The sequence below is a fragment of the Glycine max genome, chromosome 1 (genome assembly GCF_000004515.6).
Source record: "Glycine max cultivar Williams 82 chromosome 1, Glycine_max_v4.0, whole genome shotgun sequence".
In the NCBI taxonomy this organism is placed as follows: domain Eukaryota; kingdom Viridiplantae; phylum Streptophyta; class Magnoliopsida; order Fabales; family Fabaceae; genus Glycine; species Glycine max.
Window position 1 is genome coordinate 53,362,916 of NC_016088.4, and position 26,257 is coordinate 53,389,172.

General features: G+C 34.9%; 3 protein-coding genes across 3 annotated transcripts; 1 reads left to right on the top strand and 2 right to left on the bottom strand.

The window, feature by feature from the left end:
- The first annotated feature begins 492 nt into the window (after positions 1–492).
- On the top strand, positions 493–13,864 carry LOC100798779 (DNA polymerase alpha catalytic subunit). The gene is made up of 31 exons (XM_006573576.4): positions 493–1,739; positions 2,088–2,258; positions 2,392–2,475; positions 2,593–2,667; positions 2,886–2,950; positions 3,428–3,518; positions 3,620–3,802; positions 5,176–5,339; positions 5,488–5,602; positions 6,346–6,522; positions 6,615–6,728; positions 7,297–7,416; positions 7,516–7,845; positions 7,997–8,089; positions 9,134–9,273; positions 9,363–9,435; positions 9,539–9,595; positions 9,708–9,800; positions 10,248–10,370; positions 10,450–10,547; positions 10,640–10,685; positions 11,173–11,286; positions 11,389–11,472; positions 11,601–11,714; positions 11,802–11,891; positions 11,992–12,068; positions 12,365–12,578; positions 12,789–12,842; positions 12,925–13,044; positions 13,151–13,225; positions 13,423–13,864. The coding sequence occupies exons 1-31, from the start codon at positions 606–608 to the stop codon at positions 13,567–13,569; spliced, it is 4,635 nt and encodes a 1,544-aa protein (XP_006573639.1). The 5' UTR covers positions 493–605; the 3' UTR covers positions 13,570–13,864.
- A 318-nt stretch (positions 13,865–14,182) lies between these two features.
- On the bottom strand, positions 14,183–20,505 carry LOC100796825 (nicotinate phosphoribosyltransferase 2). Its single transcript, XM_003516552.5, has 15 exons — positions 20,357–20,505; positions 20,072–20,219; positions 19,378–19,497; positions 19,131–19,265; positions 18,974–19,035; positions 18,078–18,153; positions 17,289–17,390; positions 16,685–16,801; positions 16,431–16,489; positions 16,150–16,324; positions 15,595–15,729; positions 15,404–15,502; positions 14,865–14,973; positions 14,565–14,677; positions 14,183–14,489 (listed from the first exon to the last, which is right to left on the bottom strand). The coding sequence occupies exons 1-15, from the start codon at positions 20,503–20,505 to the stop codon at positions 14,412–14,414; spliced, it is 1,677 nt and encodes a 558-aa protein (XP_003516600.1). The 3' UTR covers positions 14,183–14,411.
- Positions 20,506–22,605: 2,100 nt separating this feature from the next.
- Positions 22,606–25,929, bottom strand: LOC100797351 (transcription factor SPATULA). The gene is made up of 7 exons (XM_003516553.5): positions 25,390–25,929; positions 24,865–24,969; positions 24,687–24,752; positions 24,515–24,580; positions 23,365–23,658; positions 23,192–23,273; positions 22,606–23,092 (listed from the first exon to the last, which is right to left on the bottom strand). Exons 1-7 carry the CDS (start codon positions 25,744–25,746, stop codon positions 22,935–22,937), a joined length of 1,128 nt encoding a protein of 375 aa, XP_003516601.1. The 5' UTR covers positions 25,747–25,929; the 3' UTR covers positions 22,606–22,934.
- Between the last annotated feature and the right edge of the window lie 328 nt (positions 25,930–26,257).

A 26,257-nucleotide genomic window follows, 5' to 3' on the forward strand; every position in this document is an offset into this window, starting at 1 on the left:
ACAATCATGATTTCTGGAAAATATTTAAAAACATCCAAGCAGAAAAACAATTACATATTTCAATAAAATTTTCACATATTTTTTATTTGTAATTATTTAAATGAAACACTTTTAAATAAGTTTTACCTTTTAAGTTTTTTTTGAAAAGCCAAGAGAATTTTTTTAAGGAGTTTTTAAGATTAAAAAAATCCTCCAAAATATAACAAATTATTTCATGTTTTAGGATTTTAAAACCTTGGAATCCAATATATTTTGAACAAGTTTGTCACTGAGATAAAAAAAGAAAACCCATTAGAGAATTGGGAATCAAACTTATTTTTAAAATGAACGAGTATCACAAAAGACCAATCAATCGTTCATTGTCGAAAAAGAAAAAGTAAATGGCGAGTGTTTTGGGCCGCAGAATCCTTCTTTAGGCCTAGCCCTCTTCGATACATGGATAAAAAAATAAAAATTAGAATAGAGATTGGTATCATAAGCGCGCCAAAATTGGAACAATTTCCCGCTTTCTCTCCAAAACCCTTACTTAGGGTAGCACAGCACATTATTGTATTGTCTTTAACTAAATCACACTCAGAGAGATCGAGAAAGACAGAGATACAATAATGGCGGATGATGAGCCAGTAAGCGGAAGGCGAAGGCCGAGGGGACCGGAGGCCACCGAACGCAGCAAAGCCTTGGAGCGTCTCAAGGCCCGCATCCACGGCGGTCGTCGATCCGACGCCACCGGGCCCCAAATCAGGTTAGAAAACCCTGTCTACGACACCGTCCCTGAGGACGAGTACAACGCCCTCGTCGCCAAGCGCCGCGAACAGGCTCGGTCCTTCATCGTCGACGATGAAGGACTCGGCTACGGCGACGAGGGCGAGGAAGAGGACTGGTCGCAGGCCGGATTCAACCTCTCCTCCGGCGAATCCGAAGACGAATCGGAGAGGCCGAAGCGGAAGAAGGTCGAGAAGAAGGATCCTCAGCCGAAACGACCTTCTTCCTCGCTCTCCGCCGCCGCCGCCATGATGGGAGGCCAGAGGCTGTCGTCGATGTTCACTTCGTCTGTTTTCAAGAAGAGCAGAGACGACAAGGCCTCCGAGAGCATCGTCGATGATGTTATCGCGGAGTTTGCGGCGGACGAGACCGATAGACTGAGGCGTAAAAGGGCTAATGTGAATTCCTCCTCCTCTTCGGTTACAAATGATGCTTTGCGGATTAACAACACGGTTAGGGATAAGCCTTCTGTTGATTTGATTGGAGCTTCTTCGCTGCCGGCAAATGGTAATGCTGTGTCTGTTAAGGTTGTTGACAGTGATGGTTCTGACTCGGGGTTTGAGCAAAAGAGTGAGGCGGTTAGTGAAATTGAAGATTTGGCGTGTGTAAGTTCTGAGAATGGACAGGCGCCAGTGGTGGAATCTGATGATTGTAAAATTAATGAGGGTATAGTTGAGGAGAAAGAGATGAAGAAAGCTGAAATTGAAGTAATATCGGGTGGGAAAAAGGAGGTGTTCACTTTGAATGCGAAGGTTAAAGAGGAGGACGAGGAGGACCCGTCATTGTCTGCAACTGCTGGTTGGAAGGAAGTGATGAGTGGTGCCGGTGGTGTTGATGCTGATTCAAAGGATGCTTTGCAGAACCAACAACACTCAGAGTTAGATTTGGAGAAAGATGGATCATTTTTTTTCTATATACTAGATGCATATGAGGAGTTTTATGGAGAAAATAGGGGCACCCTTTATCTGTTTGGGAAGGTACTTTCTCAGGATAGATGATCTTATTTCAATAGTTTTCAATTTTTTTACCTCTTCAACAATAATACATGATGCTATGTCGCTTTTCTTTAATCTATAATACTTTAGTTTTTCTGTTGTCAAGGTTTCATCAACATGGCTAGTGTCAATTGTCAAAGTCATATTATGAAGTTGTTATTATTATTATTGTTGTTGTTGTCAAAACTTGGTTTGTTTTTTGGACTTTGAGTCTTGACCAATTGGTTGAGTTGTGTGTAACAGTCCGTTTCTCATTACTGCTAATGAGTTTGACTTGGATGAAGGAAATTACTCTAATGATTTGCATTCTCAATTCTGGTTGACATTCAGGTCAAAACTGGGGATTTGTATCAGAGTTGCTGTATTATTGTGAAGAACATGCAGAGGTGCATCTATGCAGTTCCAAGCCTATCTCTGCATCGCACAGAAGAGATGATGAGTCTTGAGAGAGATGTCCAAGAGTCTCGAATTTCTTCTGCAGATTTCTTTAAAAAGCTGCAAGTAAGTTTGTACTTTGATCTCTGCCTCTGGCATAAATGTATATAATTTTTGCTTTTGTTTTTTATTTAGACCCTATTTTTCTCTTAGCCTGGAGTTTATTCATTGTCTTGTTCCATTTTTGTTAAAATTGTAGGATGCAGTATCTGATGTTAAGAATGAGATAGCACAGCATCTGGTGAATTTGGAAGTTTCTAACTTTAGCATGGCTCCTGTTAAGGTTTGCTGATTAGATAATTTCTGATGTCTTGGAGTGCATAAATGAGTTATTGATGCTTTGGTGCCATGTAGATTTATTGATGTTATTTTTATTCCATTTCCTTGCTCATTCTTGCAGAGGAAATACGCATTTGAACGGTCTGAAATTCCTGCAGGTGAAAATTATGTGGTGAAAATCAATTATTCATTCAAGGTACACCAGTACACAATTAGATCTATGTATATCCTCTTAAAAAAAAATAATGTTCAAAGTACGTCTTTGATATGTACTCAACTTGATTATAAAGACAGCTAGCTATAAACCCCAAATCTGCCCCCTCTTTAGTTAAAAGGCATTTTCTAAAACTTGTTATGCATGTGTATTTTTCTTTATATTTTTTTTTTCATTTTTCGATATTTTAACTGCTGCAGGATCCAGTACTCCCTGTAGATCTCAAAGGAGAAAGTTTCTGTGCTCTCTTAGGAACTGGTTGCAGGTATTATAAGTATTCAAAGACTATCCTTAGTGATGTTTTGGAATAATAAGAACATGCAACTTGAAGGATGATTATTGAATGGGCCTTTCTTAAACTCGGGAACATCGGTGAATAATACTTGGGGTGGGGCAGAACCTTGGAGATTTCTTTTTGTGAAGATAAATTAATTTCCCAATAACTATGCATTTCAATTTTCAAATATCTGCTGGATCTCTGAAACAGAAAATTACACTGATTTAATTCTTTTTGGCACAAGGACTGAGGAGCTGACTTAATTCTAGAGACTAAAATTTTTTTGGCAACAGAAACATGAACTTTGATATATAAAGTGCGTATTTTAAATAGTTGATTTTCCTATTATTTTGCTAGTATCATGCTAAGGATTTTGTTTATATCCCCCACTTGTGTCAAGAGTGTCCATAAATTGAACATTTATTTTTTGTTAGAAAAACGGTTTAACTAACTTACAATTTGCAGTGCGCTTGAGCTTTTTTTGATTAAAAGAAAGATAAAGGGTCCTTCATGGCTACAGGTTTCAAACTTTTCTCCAAGCTCAGCTTCTCGAAGGGTGAGATTTTTAATTTGTGTGCCAAGTAGAAATAATGTATATGACTTGTCCTTTATTCCGGCCACCTTGTTTTAATCCTAGCACCTTGTTTGTGCTTACAGGTTAGCTGGTGCAAATTTGAAGTGACTGTTGACTCTCCTAAACAAATAAATTCAGCTCCAAAGATCACTTCTAAGATTCCTCCTGTGGTTGTTGCAGCAATAAACTTGAAAACCATCATAAATGAAAAACAGAACATAAATGAGATTGTATCAGCATCTGTTGTCTGTTGCAACATGGTTAAGGTTGTTTATGGTCCTTTCTTTAGTGTTAAGTTTTCTTACCATCACTTTGGTTTTATTATGTATAGAATGCTAGCTTATCGTGCAAGCAATGAGCTCGAGAGCATTGATTTGTATGTCTGTGTGTGTGTATGACTGAAAATAAGAATATCTGTGTTATTTGGCTTACTGTCAATATGCTGGTGAAGTTTGAATATAGCCGACACAGTCTTCAATGATTTGCCATTTCTGTGTTAGATATTTGTATACACATGATATGAATAGTGAGACCTACATGCATAAATTCAAGATTGTGTGTGATTTAATATATTTTGAATGGTAATGATGGATTCTTGGTGAATGACTTACCAAATTAGTGCTTATTAACAGCTTTCACCAATGAACACTTTCTGAAAGAACATAATATTATTTCCTCAATTTCTGTGCTTATTGAATATTGATTCATGTGGGTCTTAAATTCTTGTGTTCTCTTGTTACTAACATGAACCTATAATGATACAAATCTTGAAGTTTCAAGATAGCATGCTTAGTATCATGCATTTAAATATTCCGGATGATGTAATATTGATTTTTTGTATGTTAATATTCAACAAAACCATAATAATATTTTTGGAACTTGTTTCTTTTGAACCTTTGACAACTTTTTGGAACTTGTAAACTGAATAATCAGACAATTGGTCTTGGATATGCTTTTGGGCAAATCATCTGAGCTGATACAGTGGGCATTAAGCTGAATTTTTTGTTTTCTTTCAATCTTAAAATGAATTGATGCTTGAACTTTTAACACTTGTTTAGATTGTGTGTGAATATGTATGCATGTATGTGATAGAACACTAATTTGATGAAGTGATAAAATAAAATATACAGAACACTGAATCACACACAATACAGCATACACTTGCTGTTCCAGAGACAAAAGTCTCCTATAGCATACAAATAGTTGACACTTGCTGTCCCTGACCCAGAGACAGAAATCTCCTACCGAGTATTCTCTGTCCACAAACTCAAAACAACTTTACACTACTGATTACACAACCTACTTTCAGATATATAATCTTGCTGCTTGATAAAAATAAATAAATCCTATTGCCTAACCACTGACAGTTATTTTCTGCACATAAAAACTGTCATCCTACAGTTTCTAATACAAAATTAACTACTAGCAGTTGTTTTCTATACATAATTGTCATCTTGGAGTTTCTAATACATAATTGATTTCTAAAGCAATTATTATCAGTTCCCATCAGCATGCCCCCATTGACTGTAATAAATATTTACTATCAAAGTTGAAGATGTTTGCTAGATAATTCACCATGTCAGATGGGGTTGTGGTGAAATTATGATAAGCAGTAACCTTTTACTGTTTGAATTTTTAGATTGACACTCCTATGATGGCTTCAGAGTGGAGGAGACCTGAAAGGCTGACCCGTTTTACTGTTGTTCGTAAACTTGATGGGAGTATATTTCCGATGGGGTTCAACAAGGAGGTTACGGACAGAAACTTACAAGTGGGTTCAAATATTCTGTGTGCTGAGAGCAGGTAGAGACAATAAAAGATGGCTTGTGCTTATTTGCATGACTGCATGTTATTCTTTGAGTTTGAATATGTTTTCTAAAAATTGTGAAACTTTTCTTGGAAATTATGATTGCTTCTAGGCTTGACATAGATCTTTTGACTTTGTTTTCAGTGAAAGAGCTTTGTTGAACCGCTTGATGTTAGAATTGCACAAGTTGGACAGTGATGTTCTTGTTGGACACAATATTTCTGGATTTGACCTGGATGTTCTTCTCCACAGATCCCAGGTGGGAATTTTGGCTTTTCCTCAAACAATTTCTTGTCAATTATTTGACTTTTTCACGCTGAATAGAAATTAATTGAATTTTGCATTTGAGTTTCCTTTCTTATGATTCTTCATCGTCTAATGGATGATATATGGATGAGAAATGATTGGTTTAGGTGAGTTTGAGCAATTACATCAATCAGGTAGAAGTTCATTCTTAAGGCGGTAAATGGTATGAAAATTATATGAAGACCAAAATTACTCAGAATTAATTATGGAGGATATATTGGGAAGATGGTTGGTTGAGAATGGTTTCAATCAATCATTTGGAGGTCTGAATTTGTCCTGAAAAGAAAAAAAAACATGTAGCTTTTCCACAATTTTTTTAATTCGTGATAATTTTTAGGTCATTTTGTTTTTAATTTTTTGTGATTGGTGTCAAACTGTGGACACAGTCCACATAATTTTTCTATGAAACTCATTAGCTGATGCACTGGTTCCTTTTTCCTGAATAAGAAGTCAGTTGTTTTCAGTTTACTGTTTGATTTTTTAAGCTTAAAGATTTTTTCTGAATTTCCAAGTACAGTTATTTTGGTGTTTTCATCATTTGTACAAGGAAGTGACTATCATTATCCCTAAATGACCCATGTCTATAATTTAAGTTCAATTATGCCTTTTTAAACAAAAATCTGCTGCATTCCATCCGACTTGCATTTTACACTTTTGAGTGCTACACCTAAAAATACCCTATAAAAATTTTTGCAGGCTTGCAAAGTAGCAAGCAGCATGTGGTCTAAATTAGGCCGCCTCAACCGTTCTACAATGCCTAAACTTAGAAGAAGCAAGGTTTTTGGTTCTGGAGCAGATCCTGGTATCATGTCCTGCATTGCTGGCCGACTTCTTTGTGATACATACTTGTGTTCCCGTGACCTATTAAAGGAGGTAAAATTATTGTTGAGAACTCATGCTGAGCAGGAAATCTGGTTTTTTTATTTTATTTCTTACTTGGTAACCGTCGTCATTGGTTCTTCCAGGTTAGTTATTCTTTAACTCACCTTGCAAAATCACATCTAAACAAGATTCGGACGGAAGTTGCTCCACATGAAGTTCCAAAAATGTTCCAAACAGCAGAATCCCTAATGAAGCTTGTATGTGCCATTGTACTCAAACAACTCTTTTTATTTTTTAATTGGGGAGAACTATTTGAAGTGCTTGTTGTGCAATATTAACGGTGGATTATTTTTTTCAATTGATAAACACTTCATTGTTATGGAAGATTTTGGGCTGATGTTGTTTGGGAAAATGATAATTCATTCAGCAAATGAGGAATCTAGATACATTCTGCAATAGTATGATGCTTGCCATGGTTTCTGATGTTAGCAATTTATTTTTCCATACTTGATATTTGACATTAGCAGTGGCTTGGAGTTGAACTTGATAGTGCTTTGGGGCTGAGTTGTTGAAACTTGAAAGTGATAGATGTGTAATAGTTTGTAGCATGGAATATTTTGATGACCATAATGAAAAACTGCAGAATCTGGGAACTTTATAGTCTTAGTTGATAAGTTATGGGATCCTATCAATTTATACGGTCTTGCAAAATATAAGTGTGGGTCAAAGACTATACTTTTGCCATTTGGAATATTTGATCGATGGAACATTTAATTAGTTTATCTGCTTTTTTGCTGATTGTCATAGTGTTCTTGACTTGTCCAGATTGAATACGGTGAAACAGATGCATGGCTGTCTATGGAACTCATGTTTTATTTAAGTGTTCTTCCGCTCACACGTCAGCTGACTAATATAAGTGGCAATCTGTGGGGGAAAACTCTTCAGGTGAGCTCCTGTCACATTTACTTGCTAGCTTGATTTGATATTAGATATGACCTAACAGCCAGAGGCCTGCAACTAATGTTTTTTAGTTTATTATTTCAGGGTGCTCGAGCACAGAGAGTGGAATATCTTTTGCTGCATACTTTCCACGCAATGAAATTTATGGTGCCAGACAAGTTCTCATACCATGCAAAAGAAACAAAAGAAACAAAATTGATGAAACGCAGGTTAACTCATGATGTGGAGGATAACAACTTTGATGCATATATTGATGATGCAAACCATGACAATGATGCTTCTGAAGCTGATAATAAGAAAAGCAAAAAGGGTCCTTCTTACGCTGGGGGACTGGTTTTGGAGCCAAAGAAGGGTCTATATGACAAATATATATTGCTTCTGGACTTCAACAGTCTTTACCCTTCTATTATTCAGGTTAATATTTTTTTTCTTCAAAATATGTTCAGTTTTAGTCACTTTCATTCTACCTTTTGGCATTGGTCTGTTTTATTTGCTTGTCCACTTTGCCTGTAGTAGTAATCCGTGACTGTTTCTACTGTTTGCAACTTACTGAATTGAATAACAGGAATACAATATCTGCTTCACAACTGTTGAGAGATCTTTGGATGAATCTTTTCCTCGTCTACCATCTAGTAAAACAACCGGAGTTTTGCCAGAGGTAAAAATGCACAATCTTTTAAATCATTATCTTAGAGTTGTAGGAATTGTCAGATCAGATAATTTTGAGCTTGAAGTTTTATTAGTTTCTTGTTTCCAAAGTTTGTGTGATTTAGATATGAAGTTTTGCCAAATTATATACCCTAATTTAACTGCATTACAATTTTGACTAGTTGTTTTTTCTCTGCATGGAAGTTGTTTCTATTAAGGTTAAATTACATTTGTTGTTAGTGATGCATTTATGCTGAAGTAGTTTATTTATTCTCAACATTACTGATGGGAGGCTCTGGCTTCTATTTTGTTGTGCATGAATATGGTGTTTTAAGATTTATAGATTTTTTTCTTGATAGCTGCAATGTAACTAGAGTTGTCTCCATCTTGTTTGTTTCTGCTTTGGCTGCTGTTCTTATTTATGTGACAAGCTATAGCATTGGAAAATTAGGATTAACAGAATTTTTGGTGTTTGAGAAACTACAAAATTAGTAAAGAACACCCAGTTAAGTTGCCATGGATTTTTCAATGGAAGGTGATGTAGAACGTTGTGACAAATGGGCTAGAGAGAGCAATCTTCTTTTTCCCTAATTTTGAGCATCACAGTGGATTTTTTTTCTGCATCCAAACAGGATTTGATCACATACGATATGATATATCCTTTGCTATTCTCAAATGGGGAATACAATAACGTAAAAGAAAATAACTGCAAGTAACTTCAAGCACAATAAGTAAGGGGAAACCATTGCTGAGCTGGTTGGAGTTAGAGAGATGAAATTGGATTTTAGGAATTTCACCTACAAAGTATAAATTTTGAAACAAATTCATTTTAAATTCCCTCAAAATAAACAGTTTGTCTAAAAATTCCTTATATCAACACACTTCAACTGTGCAGCATTGACTGGCACAATCAAGGTCCTAAAATATTTATTTTCTTGGTTCACGTTGGTAAAAGTGGTATGAGATAACTTTATTTTGTACAAGGCAATTTCGTACTCCCTCTTGCAGACTATGGTGTTTAGATGCATGTATAATTGAGTGCTTATTGTGCCAGGTGCTGAAAAATCTGGTTGATCGGAGGAAAATGGTTAAGTCGTGGATAAAGAATGAAAAAAATAAGAATGAAAAGACTGATCCTATTAGAGTTCAGCAACTGGATATTCAGCAGCAAGCACTCAAGCTTACTGCAAACAGGTGTTTTTTTCTTTAAAATTTTATTGAATCTTCCAAAATTTTATGTCATTCTTCCTTCTGTATGTAAAATGTTATGGTGTGTGATGCAGTATGTATGGGTGCCTGGGATTTTCGAATTCAAGATTTTATGCTAAGCCATTAGCTGAGCTTATAACTTCACAAGTAAGATTAATATGCTGGCTTATTCAGCATAACCAGTGATTAGTATACTCAAATATATTTTCAAATGCAGACATTTTGATTTGCATGTCTATTGGTCATACAGGGAAGGGAGATACTACAGAGTACTGTTGATCTTGTTCAGAATAACTTGAATTTAGAGGTTATTTCTAGTACTCTGCATCTTGAAGTAGTAGAGCATAGTATATGAATTATTTGATGTAACTGGTTGAGAATATTAGCTCTTAATTGGCGTACTGTCTTTTGCTTTATAGGTGATCTATGGCGATACTGATTCAATAATGATTTACAGTGGGCTAGATGAAATTGAGGAAGCTAATAAAATTGCTGTAAGAGTTATTCAAGAGGTAAGATTTGACTATTAGCTGTGCAAAGCTCCTTTGAGCTTATATATGGATTCTTGATGGCTGAGATCTGCATCTCCTTTCCTCTGCTCTTATCTTGTGCAATATGGTGTGTTAGAGCTAGGAGAGCTTTTCAGCCTAGTTATTCCCCTAATAAATATATTTAATGTTTCTTTTCTTAGATTCAATTTAAAAGATCATTTGAAGTTATGTTTATACTTCCTGTTCCTGGGTTTTGTCATTAGTGAATAGTGAGTTACTTGGGTGATGTGAAGTTGGACACTTCTGCAATGATGTCTTACCATGTTGGTTTGCACTGTTTGCAACTAGTCAACTACAGATAAATTTGGCATGTGTGCATGTTTCAAGAACAAATGGCAGTTTTCCTTTCTTTTCTTTTTTTGTCTAATGTTCTTGTGATCTGCAATTTCTGCTTTAATTTATCATCAGGTCAATAAGAAGTATAAATGCTTGGAAATTGATCTTGATGGTTTATATAAAAGGATGCTGCTGCTTAAGAAAAAGAAGTATGCAGCTGTAAAGTTGCTGTATAAGGATGGCACCCCATATGAGGTATGTTTATGATATTTTATTCTTTTGCATTATCTAACATCTTGGGAAGATCATGCTGTAGGATTAATGTATGACACAGGCTATTGAACGTAAAGGTCTTGACATTGTTCGTCGTGACTGGAGCATATTAGCTAAAGAACTAGGAGATTTTTGCTTGACTCAAATTTTATCGGGAGGGTATGCTACTTACCTTTGCCCAATTTGACTCTTTTAGATGCAGGATTACTAATTTCATTAGTAACTAAAAATTATGGTTCCCATGCTTACAGGTCATGCGAAGATGTTGTGGAGTCAATCCACAACTCACTAATGAAGGTAAATTGTATTGTTTTGCAGTATCAGACATTTTTTTAATAACCTACCATGTGACTTGAGAATTTGAAAGATGCTTCCTGGAACTTTGGGCTCCCCACACTTTGCTAAAGAGTGGAATGCTATTGTAGGGTAGTCTAAAACTCTGAATGCTTAGGTGTTTATTGGAGATTTTATTCATGTAAATTTTTCCTTTTTGATTAATGATTTTTAAATTGGAGTTTTGAGGTTTATTTCTCCTGCACACTAATGCGATTGTAAGGTGATTTGAAACCCTTAGTGCTTAGATGTATATCCACATTTGATTCGATTAGTCAATTATCTGGAGTAGATTTTTTTCATGATCCAATTATCAATCATTGGTGAAGGCATTGCAGTTTATTGGGGATTTTGTTCATGTAAACTTGACTTACTTTTTAATTAATGATTTTTAAATTGGAGTTTGAGGTTTATGTCTCCTGCAAACTAATGTATGTTAATCTTACTACAGGTACAAGAAGAAATGAGAAACGGACAGGTAGCATTAGAGAAATATGTCATTACAAAGACATTGACTAAACCTCCTGAAGCTTATCCTGATGCCAAGAACCAGCCACATGTTCTTGTTAGTCCAAGCTATTTCCATTTTGTTGCTTGAAATAGTCTGATCTATGTTTCCTTTTGCCGTGATCTACTCGATCCTGAGGATGTTTTTCTTGATCAATAGGTGGCACAAAGATTGAAGCAACAAGGCTACTCTTCTGGTTGCTCTGTTGGTGATACAATCCCTTATATAATTTGCTATGAGCAGGTTTGTCATTTAGTCACTCTCCCAATCAAAGGCCAAATAGTGCAACTTTGGGAAATTTTTTGCATCGAGTATTTGGTGTATATGTTGTCTCAATTTGTATTTTTAATATTATGTTCTGCTTTGATTAGGGTGGTAGTCCAGGCAGTGCAGCTGGCATTGCTCAACGTGCCAGACATCCTGATGAACTTAAACGAGATCAAGGGACCTGGCTGATTGACATTGATTACTATTTATCACAACAGGTCTTATATTTTAGTAGCTAATTTTATAAATTACAATGGTTACCAAGTTCTGTACCCTGGTTGAGTATTTTCTTTTTCCTCTTATAGATCCATCCTGTGGTATCACGTCTTTGTGCACCAATTCAGGGCACAAGCCCAGAAAGACTAGCTGATTGTTTAGGGCTTGACTCATCAAAGGTAAAACATTTCCTAGTTTGTCTCAGCATTCAAAGGGAGGTAATTTACTTTTATTTTTTGTATCAATTCTTTTGAATTGGTAAACTATACTGTTTTACAGTTTCATCATAAATCAAGTGAAGCTTTAAATGATGATTCTGCAAGCCCACTCTCGTTTGTTGCTGATGATGAGGAGAGGTACATCTTGGTTTTAAAATCTAATGTCCCATTAATTGTCACAAATCTCTTAAATGCACACAGTTACTATCAATGTTAATATGGAGACGGTTATAACTTTATTTGTTCTAAAGTTCAATTCTAAAATTCAGTATTCTTTGCAGAGATTTGAACAAGTTACAGAATGTTTACAGTTTTTTAGCTTTTATGTATTTATGCTTTTTTAGATCTTTCTGAAGTGTTATGATTCATGAATTTTACTAATGGTTTCCCTATCCTTAATTATTAATTGATTGGATGTGATAAAATAATTGCAGGTATCGGGGATGTGAGCCGTTGGTCTTGTCATGCCCTAGCTGCTCTGGTACATTTGACTGCCCACCTGTTTTTAAATCTATTTGTTTGTTGGGAAGTGAAAGGCAAAGGCCAACCAGTGTAGCCCCAGAGGAAGCTGAGTACAATTTCTGGCGTAAGCTGTGCTGTCCTAAATGCCCAGATGTTAAAATTTCTCCTGTAATGATAGCTAATCAGGTTTGACTAATTTAAGATTTAAGGCCTCCAAAATTTTGCTTGTTCAACAGCGTTTCACTCTAGGAAGGTTCTTACACCAATTGCAAATCCTGGGATTAACTTCAAAATAGACTCTGCAGTAACACTGAGATGTTTGTTGATTTGAATTAGCATAGAATATTATTCCTGAGAATATACTTAACAGTTCATTATACTTCTACTTCATGTCAGGTCAAAAGGCAAGCAGAGAGGTTTATTTTAATGTACTACAGAGGTTTACTAGTGGTAAGCACCTCTCTAAATATTTTATACTATTAGTAGCCTGTAAAAATTAGGCTTCATCATCCTTGGCTGATTTTGCATCCAGTGTGATGATGAAACGTGTAAGCATACAACGCGAAGTATCAGCCTTCGGTTGGTTGGTGATTCTGAGAGAGGAACTGTTTGTCCAAATTATCCTCGCTGCAATGGGCGTCTAGTTAGAAAGGTTTCACTCCATGAACTTGTTGAAAATTAACAATTTATAAATTATAATAGTGAAGCCTTAATGCTTTGGTGTTATGAATTAACTAAATATTTATTTGATTTTTCAGTACACAGAAGCAGACTTGTACAAGCAGCTCTCGTATTTTTGCCATGTGTTCGATACTGTTTCTTGTATAGAAAAGGTACTCACTAAATGATGCAAGGACATATTTTAATTAGAATAATTTGTTGAAAGCTTAAGCAAACAAACCAATCGGATTTTCAAGATAATTTGTTAACTGTATGTTATTCAAGTTAAATAAATTAAGAATGATTAACTGATTATACAACTTGGTTAGTAGTTATTAATCATATTTTTTTCTGGACGTGACTCTTCCAGATGGAGGCAAAATCTAGAATACCGATAGAGAAAGAGTTGATAAAAATTAGGGCGGTGATTAAATCGGCAGCATCAACAGCACAGGAGATCAGGGACCGTTGTGCCTTTGGGTGGGTGAAATTGGAGAATCTGGTCATTTCAGTTTAATTTGCAGATTTGATGCCAGAGTCGGTTTATGTAGTCTAGCATCCATCCATGTGAATCTACTTGAGCAAGGGGATTCTCAGCAGATTCATGATATATTATAAATAGACTATCAAGGGTTATCGTCACTGGTTTTACAAGCAAGTCTGATCGAGTAAATCTACGCAATACCCTCTACTCTTTATTTAAGAGGCAGTAATCTGCTATTGACTGCTACTGTCCTTATAACAATTTCCAGTGTTCTGTAAATATGTTTTATTAGTTTGTGTTATTTACAAAAGCTCATCAATTGATTGAAGGGTGACCAACTGTAATTTTTTGCTTATGAGTTTCGAGGGAATAGGGAATATGTAACGTGTGTGACGCCCAGTCTTGCAACAACAGGTTCAAGGATGTTATATTTAAAAGGAAAATGTACTCAAATTTGTTAAAAAACATTCTTATTTTTTTGGGGGGGTTAAAAGGAAAGTTCATAATAAGTCTTAACTATATTAATTGAACTTCCTCAAGAAAATAACGTCAACATTTTTTAACATCGATTGCCTTCGCATCAATTCAGTTGTAAAAAAGATAATACAAATATTTTAAAAATTTGTATTCAATAATAACCCGTATATTAAATAGCATCCGTATATCAAACAATAAATATGTTTGTTGCATAAAAGAAAATAACAAAATACGCTGAAGTTTTATAACAAAAATAAAATAAAATAAATTTTGTAACTAATTTTTTTGGGCAATTTCCATACATATGTATATTCTGAGTTAATCAAAGGAAGAAACTTGCATCGCAATTTATTTTGCCCTGACCTAATACTTAGGTGCAAGCGTTTTTATTCCCCTTGTCACCGTAGCTCCCCAACAGGCGCCTCATTGAGCCACAAGAAATGAATGAAGTCATATAGTTTTGCACTTACGCTAACCTGCTCAAAATTTGAAGTAAAAGTATTAAAAATAATTCAAAAATGAAAATCAAAGAACAATTTAAAGTATGAAACCTTATATGGAGTTGGATTAAGTCTCCTCATGTGGTCAGATCGCATTTGCTCAAGTTGCTTGATGCATCGCTCTCTTATGTCCTTCAAAGGAGGTAGAATTTCTTCCTTTTTATCTTCAAAAGAATAATAAAGCATATTATAAAGAAAAAAAAAATTGACTGTCATATGCTGCTTATACGGGATACCTGATTCTGAGAATTCGGGACAAAATCATTTCATGCGTAACTCATAACAATTATAGATGAGATGATGGATAAGGTGCTATATATCTCCATGACTCAATTTTCTAATAGTTCTTACCTGAACTCCCGGCGCAGTAACACCTTAAAAGCTCCTCAACTTTTCGAGGCACCACATATGCTCTCTTAGATTCTTCAAAGGGATGGCGGCACAGGATTCTTTCTCCCACCTATCATCAAAATTAAATATTGTTATGATAACATTTGTAAATTCCAGGGAACTTCTAACACCATAGATTGGACCATTAGGATGTGTTTGATTTAACGTTAGGTTCAACGGATACAAATTCTCATGCTCAGTAAAAATTCATAACTTCTAATTTAACGGTCGATTGGGACCTTTCAACGGAAAACCAAAACATACACAGAAGTGTTGGGATATTTTTTTCCCCGTTTGGGGAGCGTTCAAAATGAAAAATTATTACTATATGATCTAAGATTAGCATAATCCCGATCGATTTCTATTTAATTGATCTTAACACATAATCAAGTTTTATATCATGAATTATCCGGATTATATGTGATATGAAGATTAATTGTGACCATAAACACAAGACAGTTTAATAATTTTTCGTTAAAAAAACATCAGTATAAAAATACCTTCGGAGAGGGTTCATTTTCCCCAGTCAGTATGTCTACCAAAGCATAACCATCTTTCCCATACAATCTATATATTCGCTTCTTACATGGAATAGTGACCTAAAAACAGAGAAGGAGCAAAAAAAAATGATAAGATTATAATTAAATGCAAATAGATGACTCCACTTATATATTTTGTCAAGTGTTCAAACCTTTGAGACAGCTTCAGAAATTTTGATACGAGGTTTATTGTTTATCTCAACCAGCTTGAAAACAACACCTAAAGCAGCTTGAGCATAACACGTAACCAGGTATGTCCCAATTCCGTACGCATCAATCTCGTGACCCTGCAGAGCAAAATGCAATCCAATAATTAGGCTGGGGTTTTAGCACAATTAGGCTTCAACCTAAACCTTTCTATTTTATCAAGAGAAACATTAGGAAACATTTTCTAACATACTTTTTTAACACACTCTTTACAATTAACTATTGAAAATCATAAAATTTTGTAAAATTCACTTCATATTTAGTAAAGTCCACTCATGATTTTATAGTTTTCAACAAATTTTAATCAATAAAGACTATATTAAAAGAAATATGTTAAATAATGTATTGTTAACACTCGTATTATCAATCTCTGAGCTTTTACACATGATTCATTATGGCCACTAGCATTCATATTTTCATGTCACTAGTGATTCTTGCATTTTGAATTACTTGAATCGACAACAAAATAGCTACAATTTCCAGTTTGTAAAAAAATTTACCTGTTTGTTTAAAGCATCTAATGTTTCCTCATTAAGGTCATTACTAGCTGTGATACTCATCTTCCCGAAACCGGGCAATCCAAATTCCTTCTCAATGGAGCAAAACAACTTCCTGACCTCACAAGACAAATATGCAAGGTCACCAGAATCCAGTCTAATGCCAATTGCTTTGTATCTGCTCAGGACATCATCTAAACTTAGCAATGAATAACAATTTCATGATTCTTTGTAAAAGAATAAAGTGATTATGGTAGACATGCACGAAAAACTTCTTAACGTACCCTAAATCACTGAGAGCCAATGCAACTGCACAAAAGTTAGGGATTCCACTTCTCATGACCTGTTAACATATGCAAATGTGACTATATGCACAAATAGTTAAATTAAACCAGAACTAATTCACAAAAGACATAAAATAAAAGCATGATAAACAAGGTTTACCCAAACCATTGGGCATTGCTGGTCAAATTGGTGCTTAAATTATACGTGCCTACTAGCAAGAAATATAGTTGCCAAGAAAATATTTTACACTTACATCATAAGTGTCTACTAGGGCTAAAAAGTTATGAGGAAATGCCAATGCATATGATGTGAATGCTGCCAGCTCACTTTGATTGGTCTCAGCAAAATTTCCATGTAGTGAATTCGACCTCTACATAGTGACAACTCAGTAAAGATTATTGTTGTAAAAGTGGAAAAACATAAATATATGCTACAACAATGTCATGTGAAGAAATGGAAGAAATTGAGTGTCAGGGTATAACAAGTTCATCTAAGACTACAAGTCTAGAAAACTCAATACACAACAACCATACTAGATAATCACGTAAGTTCTATCTCGTAAATAACTAGAAATTAAAAAAACCCACATAGCCCTAATTTAAAAACATTTTAATGGGCCCATATACTAAGAATTCAAAAATCAGAATAAATTTCCAACACAGCATTTCATACACTGGTACACCTAATAATCCAGTAGCCATTTTTTATATATCCCCTTATATTCCAAGTTCCATGATTCTATGGTAATCATTTATGACATGAATTGCCCAAACCAAATCCCCCTTCCCCAAAATAATTTAGCTAAAAACCACAAATAAAAAAAATAGTAAGGATGTAAAGGCTTTAAATCCTGAGACCTCAATTTTTCTCAGCCAGCTTTGAACTAAACTAACAAAATCTTTACATGTACTTGAACCATCTTTTTTACGAAGCGATTTGTCTTTAATCTCGTCAAGGTTCTGCATATCACAGGACAGACAAGGTATGTATAAAAGTAAGCAAAAGAATTATATCAGAAAATGACTCAAGTCATAACAAACAATAACAATACTGATAACTGAAATATATAACTAATATAAGGATACGAAAGGTTAAAAAAACTTACTAGAGGATCTACCTCATCATTTCAAGGTTTCCTTTGTTCTATGATTTTATGTTATCACTCTCTCTGTAAACTTACTTGTTACCTCTCAATCAATTCTATTACTGCATTTGTAACTCTCCAATCTTGATCCTATAAGAAATTTGCTCTTTGCCAGTTGTAAATTCTGGCATTACAATATCCAAAGAGGTTCATAAATGTGTGAACTAATTGCACTGCATTGTTTTTCATGAACTGCAGAATATGACATAAATTAGAAAAAAAAAGATAGCATCCCTAGTTATTAAGAGGTTTACCTATTATATTCCTACCAAACAGTAGTGCCTCAAAACTTGTTACTGAACTTTTTCTTCCAAGGATAAAGATGTAACCCTCCTTTTCACTCAGACATAGTAATTGGAAATAATCAAATACAGTTTTGTGCCTTTAGGCATTATGCAAGGTATGTATTACAGACGAAATGATAAGTAAAGTTAATTGGAATTATCTTCAATCACAAACACCATCTGAATATTTCAAAAATTTCAATGAAATGGTCACATACCATAAATGAGCTAACGAATGCATGAGAATGAGTTCCACGAAGGGGAATCCCGAATAACATTCCTGCTGCAACGTTGCTATTGGTGTGCCATATGAAAAAGCAAAGTTATACAATAGCAACCTAAGATATAAAAGAAATCACAGCACCTAAACAAATCGGTAAAAAAGGAATGCTGATATTATTAATCAAGAAAAGATGGCAATCAAGAAAAGTTGGCAATATAAAAAAGGAATGCCGATGTTAACTTGATAATGATGTCACGATGTAAATGCTGATATTATTAATCAAGAAAAATTGGCAATCAACGTTTGAACCTTATTCTTCATCCCAGCTTTCATTTTCCTCTCTCTTCTCTCATTACTATGTTGAAACCAGATTCTAGTTATTTCTCGCAACATGATGCATTAGTTCATATGGCTGAAAATAGGACGTGGTGGGAGATATTAACCGTTTCAAAGAATTTTAGTTCTATCCTGTCATACTGCAAACTGTAAATCTGTGACAATGGATTTACCAGAATTTTTGAACCACAATTCCAGGACATATATATACACTTTGCCTAATTACAAAGTACAAACTCATAGGGTAACCACTGACATAATATAAAAAGCAGAATTAACATGCCATGCTGCCAAAATCGTGCCCTGCCATCTTAAATTTGAAGTAATAAAGTATTTTATTTTTTGCAAGTTATTAACAAATCTCAGTTAGAAATATATTTAATTAATAGTCAGAACCAATACTAACACTTTGTACTATATTGGCATTGTAAGAAACTTAGTCTCCAAAAAAATCCCAGGCATGATAACTGCTAGATATACACATAATTTAATGAACTTTTCCTCCCTACTATAGTACCAAACATACCAGAATTGAAGTTGTTAAATAGATAATACCTTGTTGCATCAAATCCCCCAATGTAACTGTACTTTGATGCACCCACTCCACCATCAGGCCCCTACATTTAAAATAAGTGAGATTCTTTTGATGAATCATTGAGAGGAAAGTTTTCCTGATTTTTTTTCATCAATTATTTTTCCAGTAAGACTTAACCTGTGCCCTTCGTAGTCCAAACTCAAGTAGAGTTTTTGTTTTTCCAGCAACAAAACGATGCCTTGCAGCATTAGTAGAAACTAATGATGCAAAATTAATTAGATTGACAAAAGGTGTTTCCAGCAATTGAACAACCTGAACAATAGAGAAGTCAATTTAATGCAAGAAGTAGATAGTCCTTGGAAGAAACAAGAATTTAAAAGGGATATAAACTGAAAAAGAGTATTTACTGGTCGCTAGCACTCACGGCAATTGGACCTTCAATTCTCAGTAGGGGCACCTTAGGAAAAACAACTGATCCTTCGGGAATAGCATACACCTCAACATCAGAACAGTCAATTCTTCTAAGATAGTCAAGGAAGCCATCCTATGATTTAATCAATCATTATCAAAGTTGAAACTTTATTTTGAAGGGAGAATCTACTAGAAAAATGCCTGCAGCATCAAACTTTGCACAAAAGCATGTAAACTATTATTAACCATATTATTTTGGCCTTAAACTTGGCTCCATGCTATTTATAAAAGAAACAGGTAATTAAAATTGTCCAACAACAGAGTTTCTCGATTCTCTGTATCCTTCATTTATATATATATATACATATATATTTTGTTTCAGAGAAAAATGCTTGATAATGTTTACAAACATGACATTACTAACTAATCAAAACAGAAAAGCGAAACAGAAGAGAAAAGAAACAGACCAATAGCGCTGTGAGTTTAATGAGTACAAAACAAAGCAGCTTCTATTTGGTTGTCAAGGGCTGTAACAATAAAAGAAGTGGTAGCAATACACTCTCTAAAATCATCATTCTGATATACTTTCATTGGATGAAATTCATGTGAATCCCACTAGAATGAGACTAAAGCGCTATTGAAGAAATTTGAGAGTAAAAGGAGCGCACGAGCATACACCATGATATGAAAATGAGAACACAATGTACCTCACATGAAACAGACAAATTATTTTTGATATAATCAATGTCTTCCTCGTTGAGCTTGTAATTAGCGACGAACCTCACGCATTCTTCCAAACCAGCAAAAACAGTGTACTCACCTCCAAAGGGGTTCTTCCGAAAATACAAATCAAACCTGAAACAAATTTAATTACACACACAACCAAATCATAATATCATAAAAACACACGTATAAATTGCACCCATCCAAAAAAAAAAAAAAACCTCATGCATGCATGCATGATGAGGATTCAGTAGAATTAAATCACTCACACAGCACGCTCTTGATGCTTGCCAGCTTTCCAGTACGCATAAGCCATGGTGAATTGATATTGATCCGTCAGCATAGGCGTCACCATCGGGTTCGTGGGCCCGGGTATGCCCTGACCCGATTTTTTCTTCTTGGACCCATTCACTGCCATTGTTGTCCTTGTGTTGATCAACAAACTAAACTCTCGAGTGTGAAGAGCGTTTGAATGAAGAAGAACATAAATATAGCGAGAAACGTGATTTGATTGGTTCCTTGGAGTTTCTATTATATGCAAAACATGAATGTTTGTTGAGAACTGAAAACAAATATAAAATGGTTAAGTTTTCTGAACAACACAAGATCGAGATCAGGTTGGGCAATGATTTTTGCTTTGCCTGTAGTTTTGTTTATTTTCCCACACACGTGGCAGCTTCTCAACGTTCCTGTCTCGTCTAATTTTGGCGTCATTCTCTACGTTCCACTTTGGTTAGGGCTTTGCATTTTATCGACATTTTTATGCCAAGCCCCCGAACAGGATACGAATGTCGAATGGCATAAATGGAATTAATCACGTTCGTTCACCATAACGAATAGCTGTGTGACTCATTGGTCATGCATGATGCATGCATTTTCTGAGTAAAGTTTAATTTGATGTCTTTAAACAGAAAATGTGGCTAAAGAGTTTCGAAATCAAGCAAAGAAAAAATGGATGTATTGACTGAACGCCACGGGATATGGAAGTGGTTTCAGTGGCCGGAGAATGAGATAATGCGCTTTAATAGGAAAAGGATCCACCGCAGTTCAAACATTCACTTTTTGCTTCCAATGGTCCTCATTTAACTATTGAGAAAATCCAAGTATACGGTTAATTAAAATGGTTTGAGAAACAATTTTCTTTTATATATAAATTTAGGAGGAGGGAATGAGGTTTCAGTAGAAGGGAAGTCTTCATTGGGAGATGAGAAAGAATTTCTTGAGTTAATTGTCAAGTTAAATTAAATATGTTTAAAAGGAGTAAAATAAATTAAAATTTCAATATATGATATAACATACAGAGATAATAATTCTTAAAAAGCACTCATTTAAGAAAATAATTCTAAAAACTTTCTCATTTTAAAATACTCTTAAAAATATTCTCATTTATAAGAAAGAAAAAAACTCAAACAAATACTCTCCTTTAACGACGAATATTCATAGTACTGGATTTTGTATGGTTTTATAACAGTATAGAATTCAAATGATTTCTCATGTTATTTTCATTCAACTAGTTTTTAAGTAAGATGGGTTTTTCCTATTAAAAAAAGATAGGATTTAGCATTTATTGAGCTTCCACCATTTCCCCCTTCAAAGTCCCAACATAGAATGTTCTTTGTGAGCAAGAGCCTTTTCTCAAGCTTTATCGGTCATCGTTTGTTGAGTAACAAATATATATATATATATATATATATATATACTATCAAACATATTATTGGTGTGTTCTCCAATTAAATTCGATGTTTTGCCTTGGTAATACACTCAATAAAGATATCTATTAACAATACTTATGGTACTTTATTACGCAAAATAAGTTTTTTTTTCATCAAACATACCCTAAAATTAAGTCCAATGTTCTACTCTTGTTAACATCAAATTCAAGAACTGACCACCATACCCAGCAATAGTGGTTTTTAGAGATGACAAATGGATTGGCCCATCCTGTCACCACCCAGGACGCCCATGACCAGCGTAGAGGCAAAGTTAATCAAACGCCACTTCACCTGACAAACTTAACAAACATAATAACAGGCTTAGAAATATAATTTCCCTCAAATTAAATAGAACTTCTAAAAATAAGGTCATAATTTTTGTTATGAACTCATAATTTAAGAAAAATCCACAACAAATTTTGGTAAGTCACAAGTAGGTAATAATCAAATCAGGACACATCTTGGAGTTTGATTTTCTATTTTCTGCACTTGTTTCTGTACATTTGCTGCATAACATTCACTAATATTCATTGTGGGAAAGTTGGAATTGGTGTTGGATTAGACCAACATTTTTTCTTTTCTATTTCAAGTTATTTATTGAATCATGTACAAAATTTTGTATCTTTTCCAGTTGCACATAATATTTGAATGAATCAAATTACACAATTTTTAAAAATTATTTTAGATTTATAATCACCCAATTCACCTCCCTTTTGTAATTACGTATGGGACAAATAGAAGTCTCCAAATGCCAGCCTTCGTTAGTTGTGTGCGGTTCATAAAATGACGCCCAAAAATAGGCAATGTTTCATCATAGGAGATTTTGCAGTCGTTATATAATCCGTATAACAATGAGCAGTTATATTCTCTACGTACATTATACATAATTTTATCAACTCGAGAAGCTAGAAAAAAAAATAATCTGCTCTCATATCACGTAGGCCATAAGCTTTTTGAGAACATTACAAAATGCTCAAGGGATATTGAGATTCCTGCTTTTACGCGGAAACCAAAATTCAAAAGGCATTGCATTGCAGGGCAAGACTAAAAAATCTGGCTTTCTCCCCTCTGCAGTCTCTGGTTAAAAAACTTTTCAAGACATGTTAATGTTGCATTGCAGGCATGAACCTACCAATTACCTACCAACAATGTTGGTCTCACTATTTCTTATCATCACTCCTGAATGATCTCTTCCGCCGATGCATGGTTGCAAAGAGTTGTTGTCTTTGGGTTCACATGCTTGCGTGTCAAAAGGGAACGATAGTGTCGTGCCTGAATCGAATTCTTTGACAACTGGGGTTTGGAAGAATATATTGGAGCATGAGATTTTGTATAGTAATGGAATAGTTTATAGTTACATTGAATTAATTATACAAGAAGAAACATGCGCACCTTGAGAACCACCTAATGTATTGGTATCTGAATGGATAGCACTTGATTGCTGGTACTGCAGAATGTCTTCCCCGCGTATTGGCTTTTCAATTCAACAAGGGAAACATGTAATGTAACAAAGACTAATAATTTTAACAGGATATGATATACTACAAGGTTGATGATGAGCTTACCTCAGAAGATCCTTCTTTGTGTTGAAGAGGTTTCGTATCCGGTTGGATTCGGGGTTCCAGACCGAAAGAAGTTTCTGGGTTGTTAATGTATGGAGGATAGGGCACACATGGCTGATTGGATGCATAGTGCAAGGGGTTGTTGTCTTGATGCAGAGGCAGAGTAGCTGACATTTTTAAAGGGGTAGACCTGTTTCTTTCACTTAATTCCATACCCATCTGAGACAACTGCAGAGGCTGCAAGCCATCAGGAAAGCACATAGGATGCAAACTCAACCCATTTCTCATTGACAGCATCTGAAATATTATCATAAAGGTAAAGATCAGGACTAGTCTACCTTCAAAAGTCAATTCGATCAGAACAAAACCCATTTTCAAAGTAACACATTTTACTAATCATAAGCTAAGTTCATCTAAGTGGGGAAAAAAAAAATATATCAGCTTTGAGTTGAGGTTAGTTCTTAAACTGAGAATTAGTTTGTGATATTAATTTAGAGGGAAGGTTTCTTTTTACCGGGAGGTTAAGTCGGGCTCATTTCCTGTAATAGGAAACAATTAATCCTAGTCTTTGCTTGACTGGCCAGAGAAAAATTTAATCTTTCCACTTGTTATCATTTGTAAAAGGTATCTTAACCAAAATTCAATATACAAGTCAATGTCAACAGCACTTGTTGCATATATATGCAAATAGCAATAACTAGAAACTACTAGAGAATTCACTGGATTATCAATACATAGCAGCAAAGAAAAACAATGGCACTTCAAATATTAGTAAAACTTTAAATACTTGAAGTGATCATTATAAGCGGTATCAACATCAACATTGATTACAATTTTGTTGCAGGCTTCAGCATAAATGATAGCAGATTATGCACTCAAGTAGAAAACCATTTATACTTGGCGTCAAGACAACAACAGTTCCAGCTAGGATTTTCTCAAATTTCCTATATTCTGCAGTTTCCCATACATACTACTATTCACATCAAAAGAATAGCAGACAAGACGGACAACAACTACTACAACATCAAAATTCGCAAAATAACAAGTTCATTTAAATTGGAATTTAAGTTAGGAATACAGAAGAAAACGAAGCTTATGAAGCTTTCAGCCTCACAAATAGGACAAAAGTGCAGCATATACAAGAGATACAGACCTGTACTTGGAGCTGAAGCTGTTTAAGGTATTCAATAGCTTCATCGAGCATTGAAGCCTTATCTGTCTGCCACACGCATACAACAACTCATTACACCAAGACTAACTAATTAATAACTAAAAACTGCTCCCGTTAAAGCTAAGGTTTAAGTCACTTGAAGAAACTTGTGTACCTTGTTAGAATTTGGAATTAGGTTTTGCAAAGCCTTCATTTTCTCGTTGATCCTACTCCTTCTTCGCTGCTCAACAAGTCCCAGACCAGAGCAAAAACCCACAAGGAAAATCACATAATTAAGCATGCATAAAACCAAACCCAGGTACAAGAAATAGACATCAACAGAAAATGCCAACCTTCTCAGACAAATTATGAACTTCAGCAGCTCTTGATCTTTTAGATGAACTCCTAGAAGAAGCAGCCTTTGTTGGAACTTCTTCGGCCAAAGCCTCAACACCCTCCTACGTTCAGAAATTATGAAGCAATTGTACTTCAAAATTAAAATAACAAAAAACGCAGTGCAGTTTTCACTTCAAAATTCAAATCCCCACCAAAGCAACAAATTCATCCCAATTTTTTTTACCTCAACGAAAAAGGTTCTACAAAGATCCCGAATAAAAACATACCAGGAATCAAAGTTTAGTTTTTTTTTTTTTTTTCCATCACCCACAGCTATCAATATAACTATCAACCACAGACCAACTCATAGCACCTCAGAAAAAAAAAAGTTACATATGTTGGCGTTACAATATTAAAGTGGGAAAGTACAGTATTATAATAAATAAAAACATTTTTATTTTTGTAGAGAAGCAAAACTGCTAAGAGAATCTCAAACTTAAAAAAGAGTAGAACTGTAGAAGTAATAATGGTGTGATATATACCTCACTTTCACAATCATAGTCATCATTTTCGTTCTCACTCACTCCAGCAGACGAAGAAGACACATTTGCAGCAGAAGCACCCTGGCCCTTGAAGGGGCTGCAAGCGGCAGAACCCGAGGCAAAAGAAGCGGTGGAATCAAGGGCCAAGATCTTCCCATCTTGGAGCTGCGACGCTGTGAAAGAAGGGTGTGCATTTACGTTTTGGTGAGCAACGTTAGAGGTGCAGGATACAGTAGGCATGGGGCGGGAAGATGAAGAAGAAGAAGGTGGTGATGAACGGAGCAGAATCTGACGCAGAAAAAGTGAGATTTCGTCTTGCGAAGAGAGGTTCTTGTCAAAGTGGTACATGTCACCCATTCCGTGTGTGACTGAAGAATGCGAGTGGAAGGGGTTGGGGTGGTTTTGTTTTGTTTTGGGTGTGTTGAGAAGAGAGAAAGAAAGTAGTAAATGGTAATGCAACCACTTTCAGAAACCTGTGGAAAAGGAAAAGGAAGAAGGACATGATATGGGGAATTGTGGGCGGGTTTTGGTTTTGGATCAGAATTTGTGTCATGCATATCACGCGCCATCACCTTTCGCAACGCTTCACTTTCCACTTCAAGCTTACCTCTTTCAATTTCACTCTGACAATGTCTAACGAATCAAATCAGTTATTACATTGATTTTTAACTTTGCCTTAATTTTTAATGGATTTTTTTTCATCTATTAACTAATAGTTTGAAAATAATGATTAAAAATATGCTTTTTAAATTGTTAATTATGATAAAAAATAAATAATTTTTGATAAATGATTGGTATATTTTTTTAATTTATAAGTATTTTAAAATAAATTAAAAGAGTCAAATAAACATGGTATATGAGGAGAAGA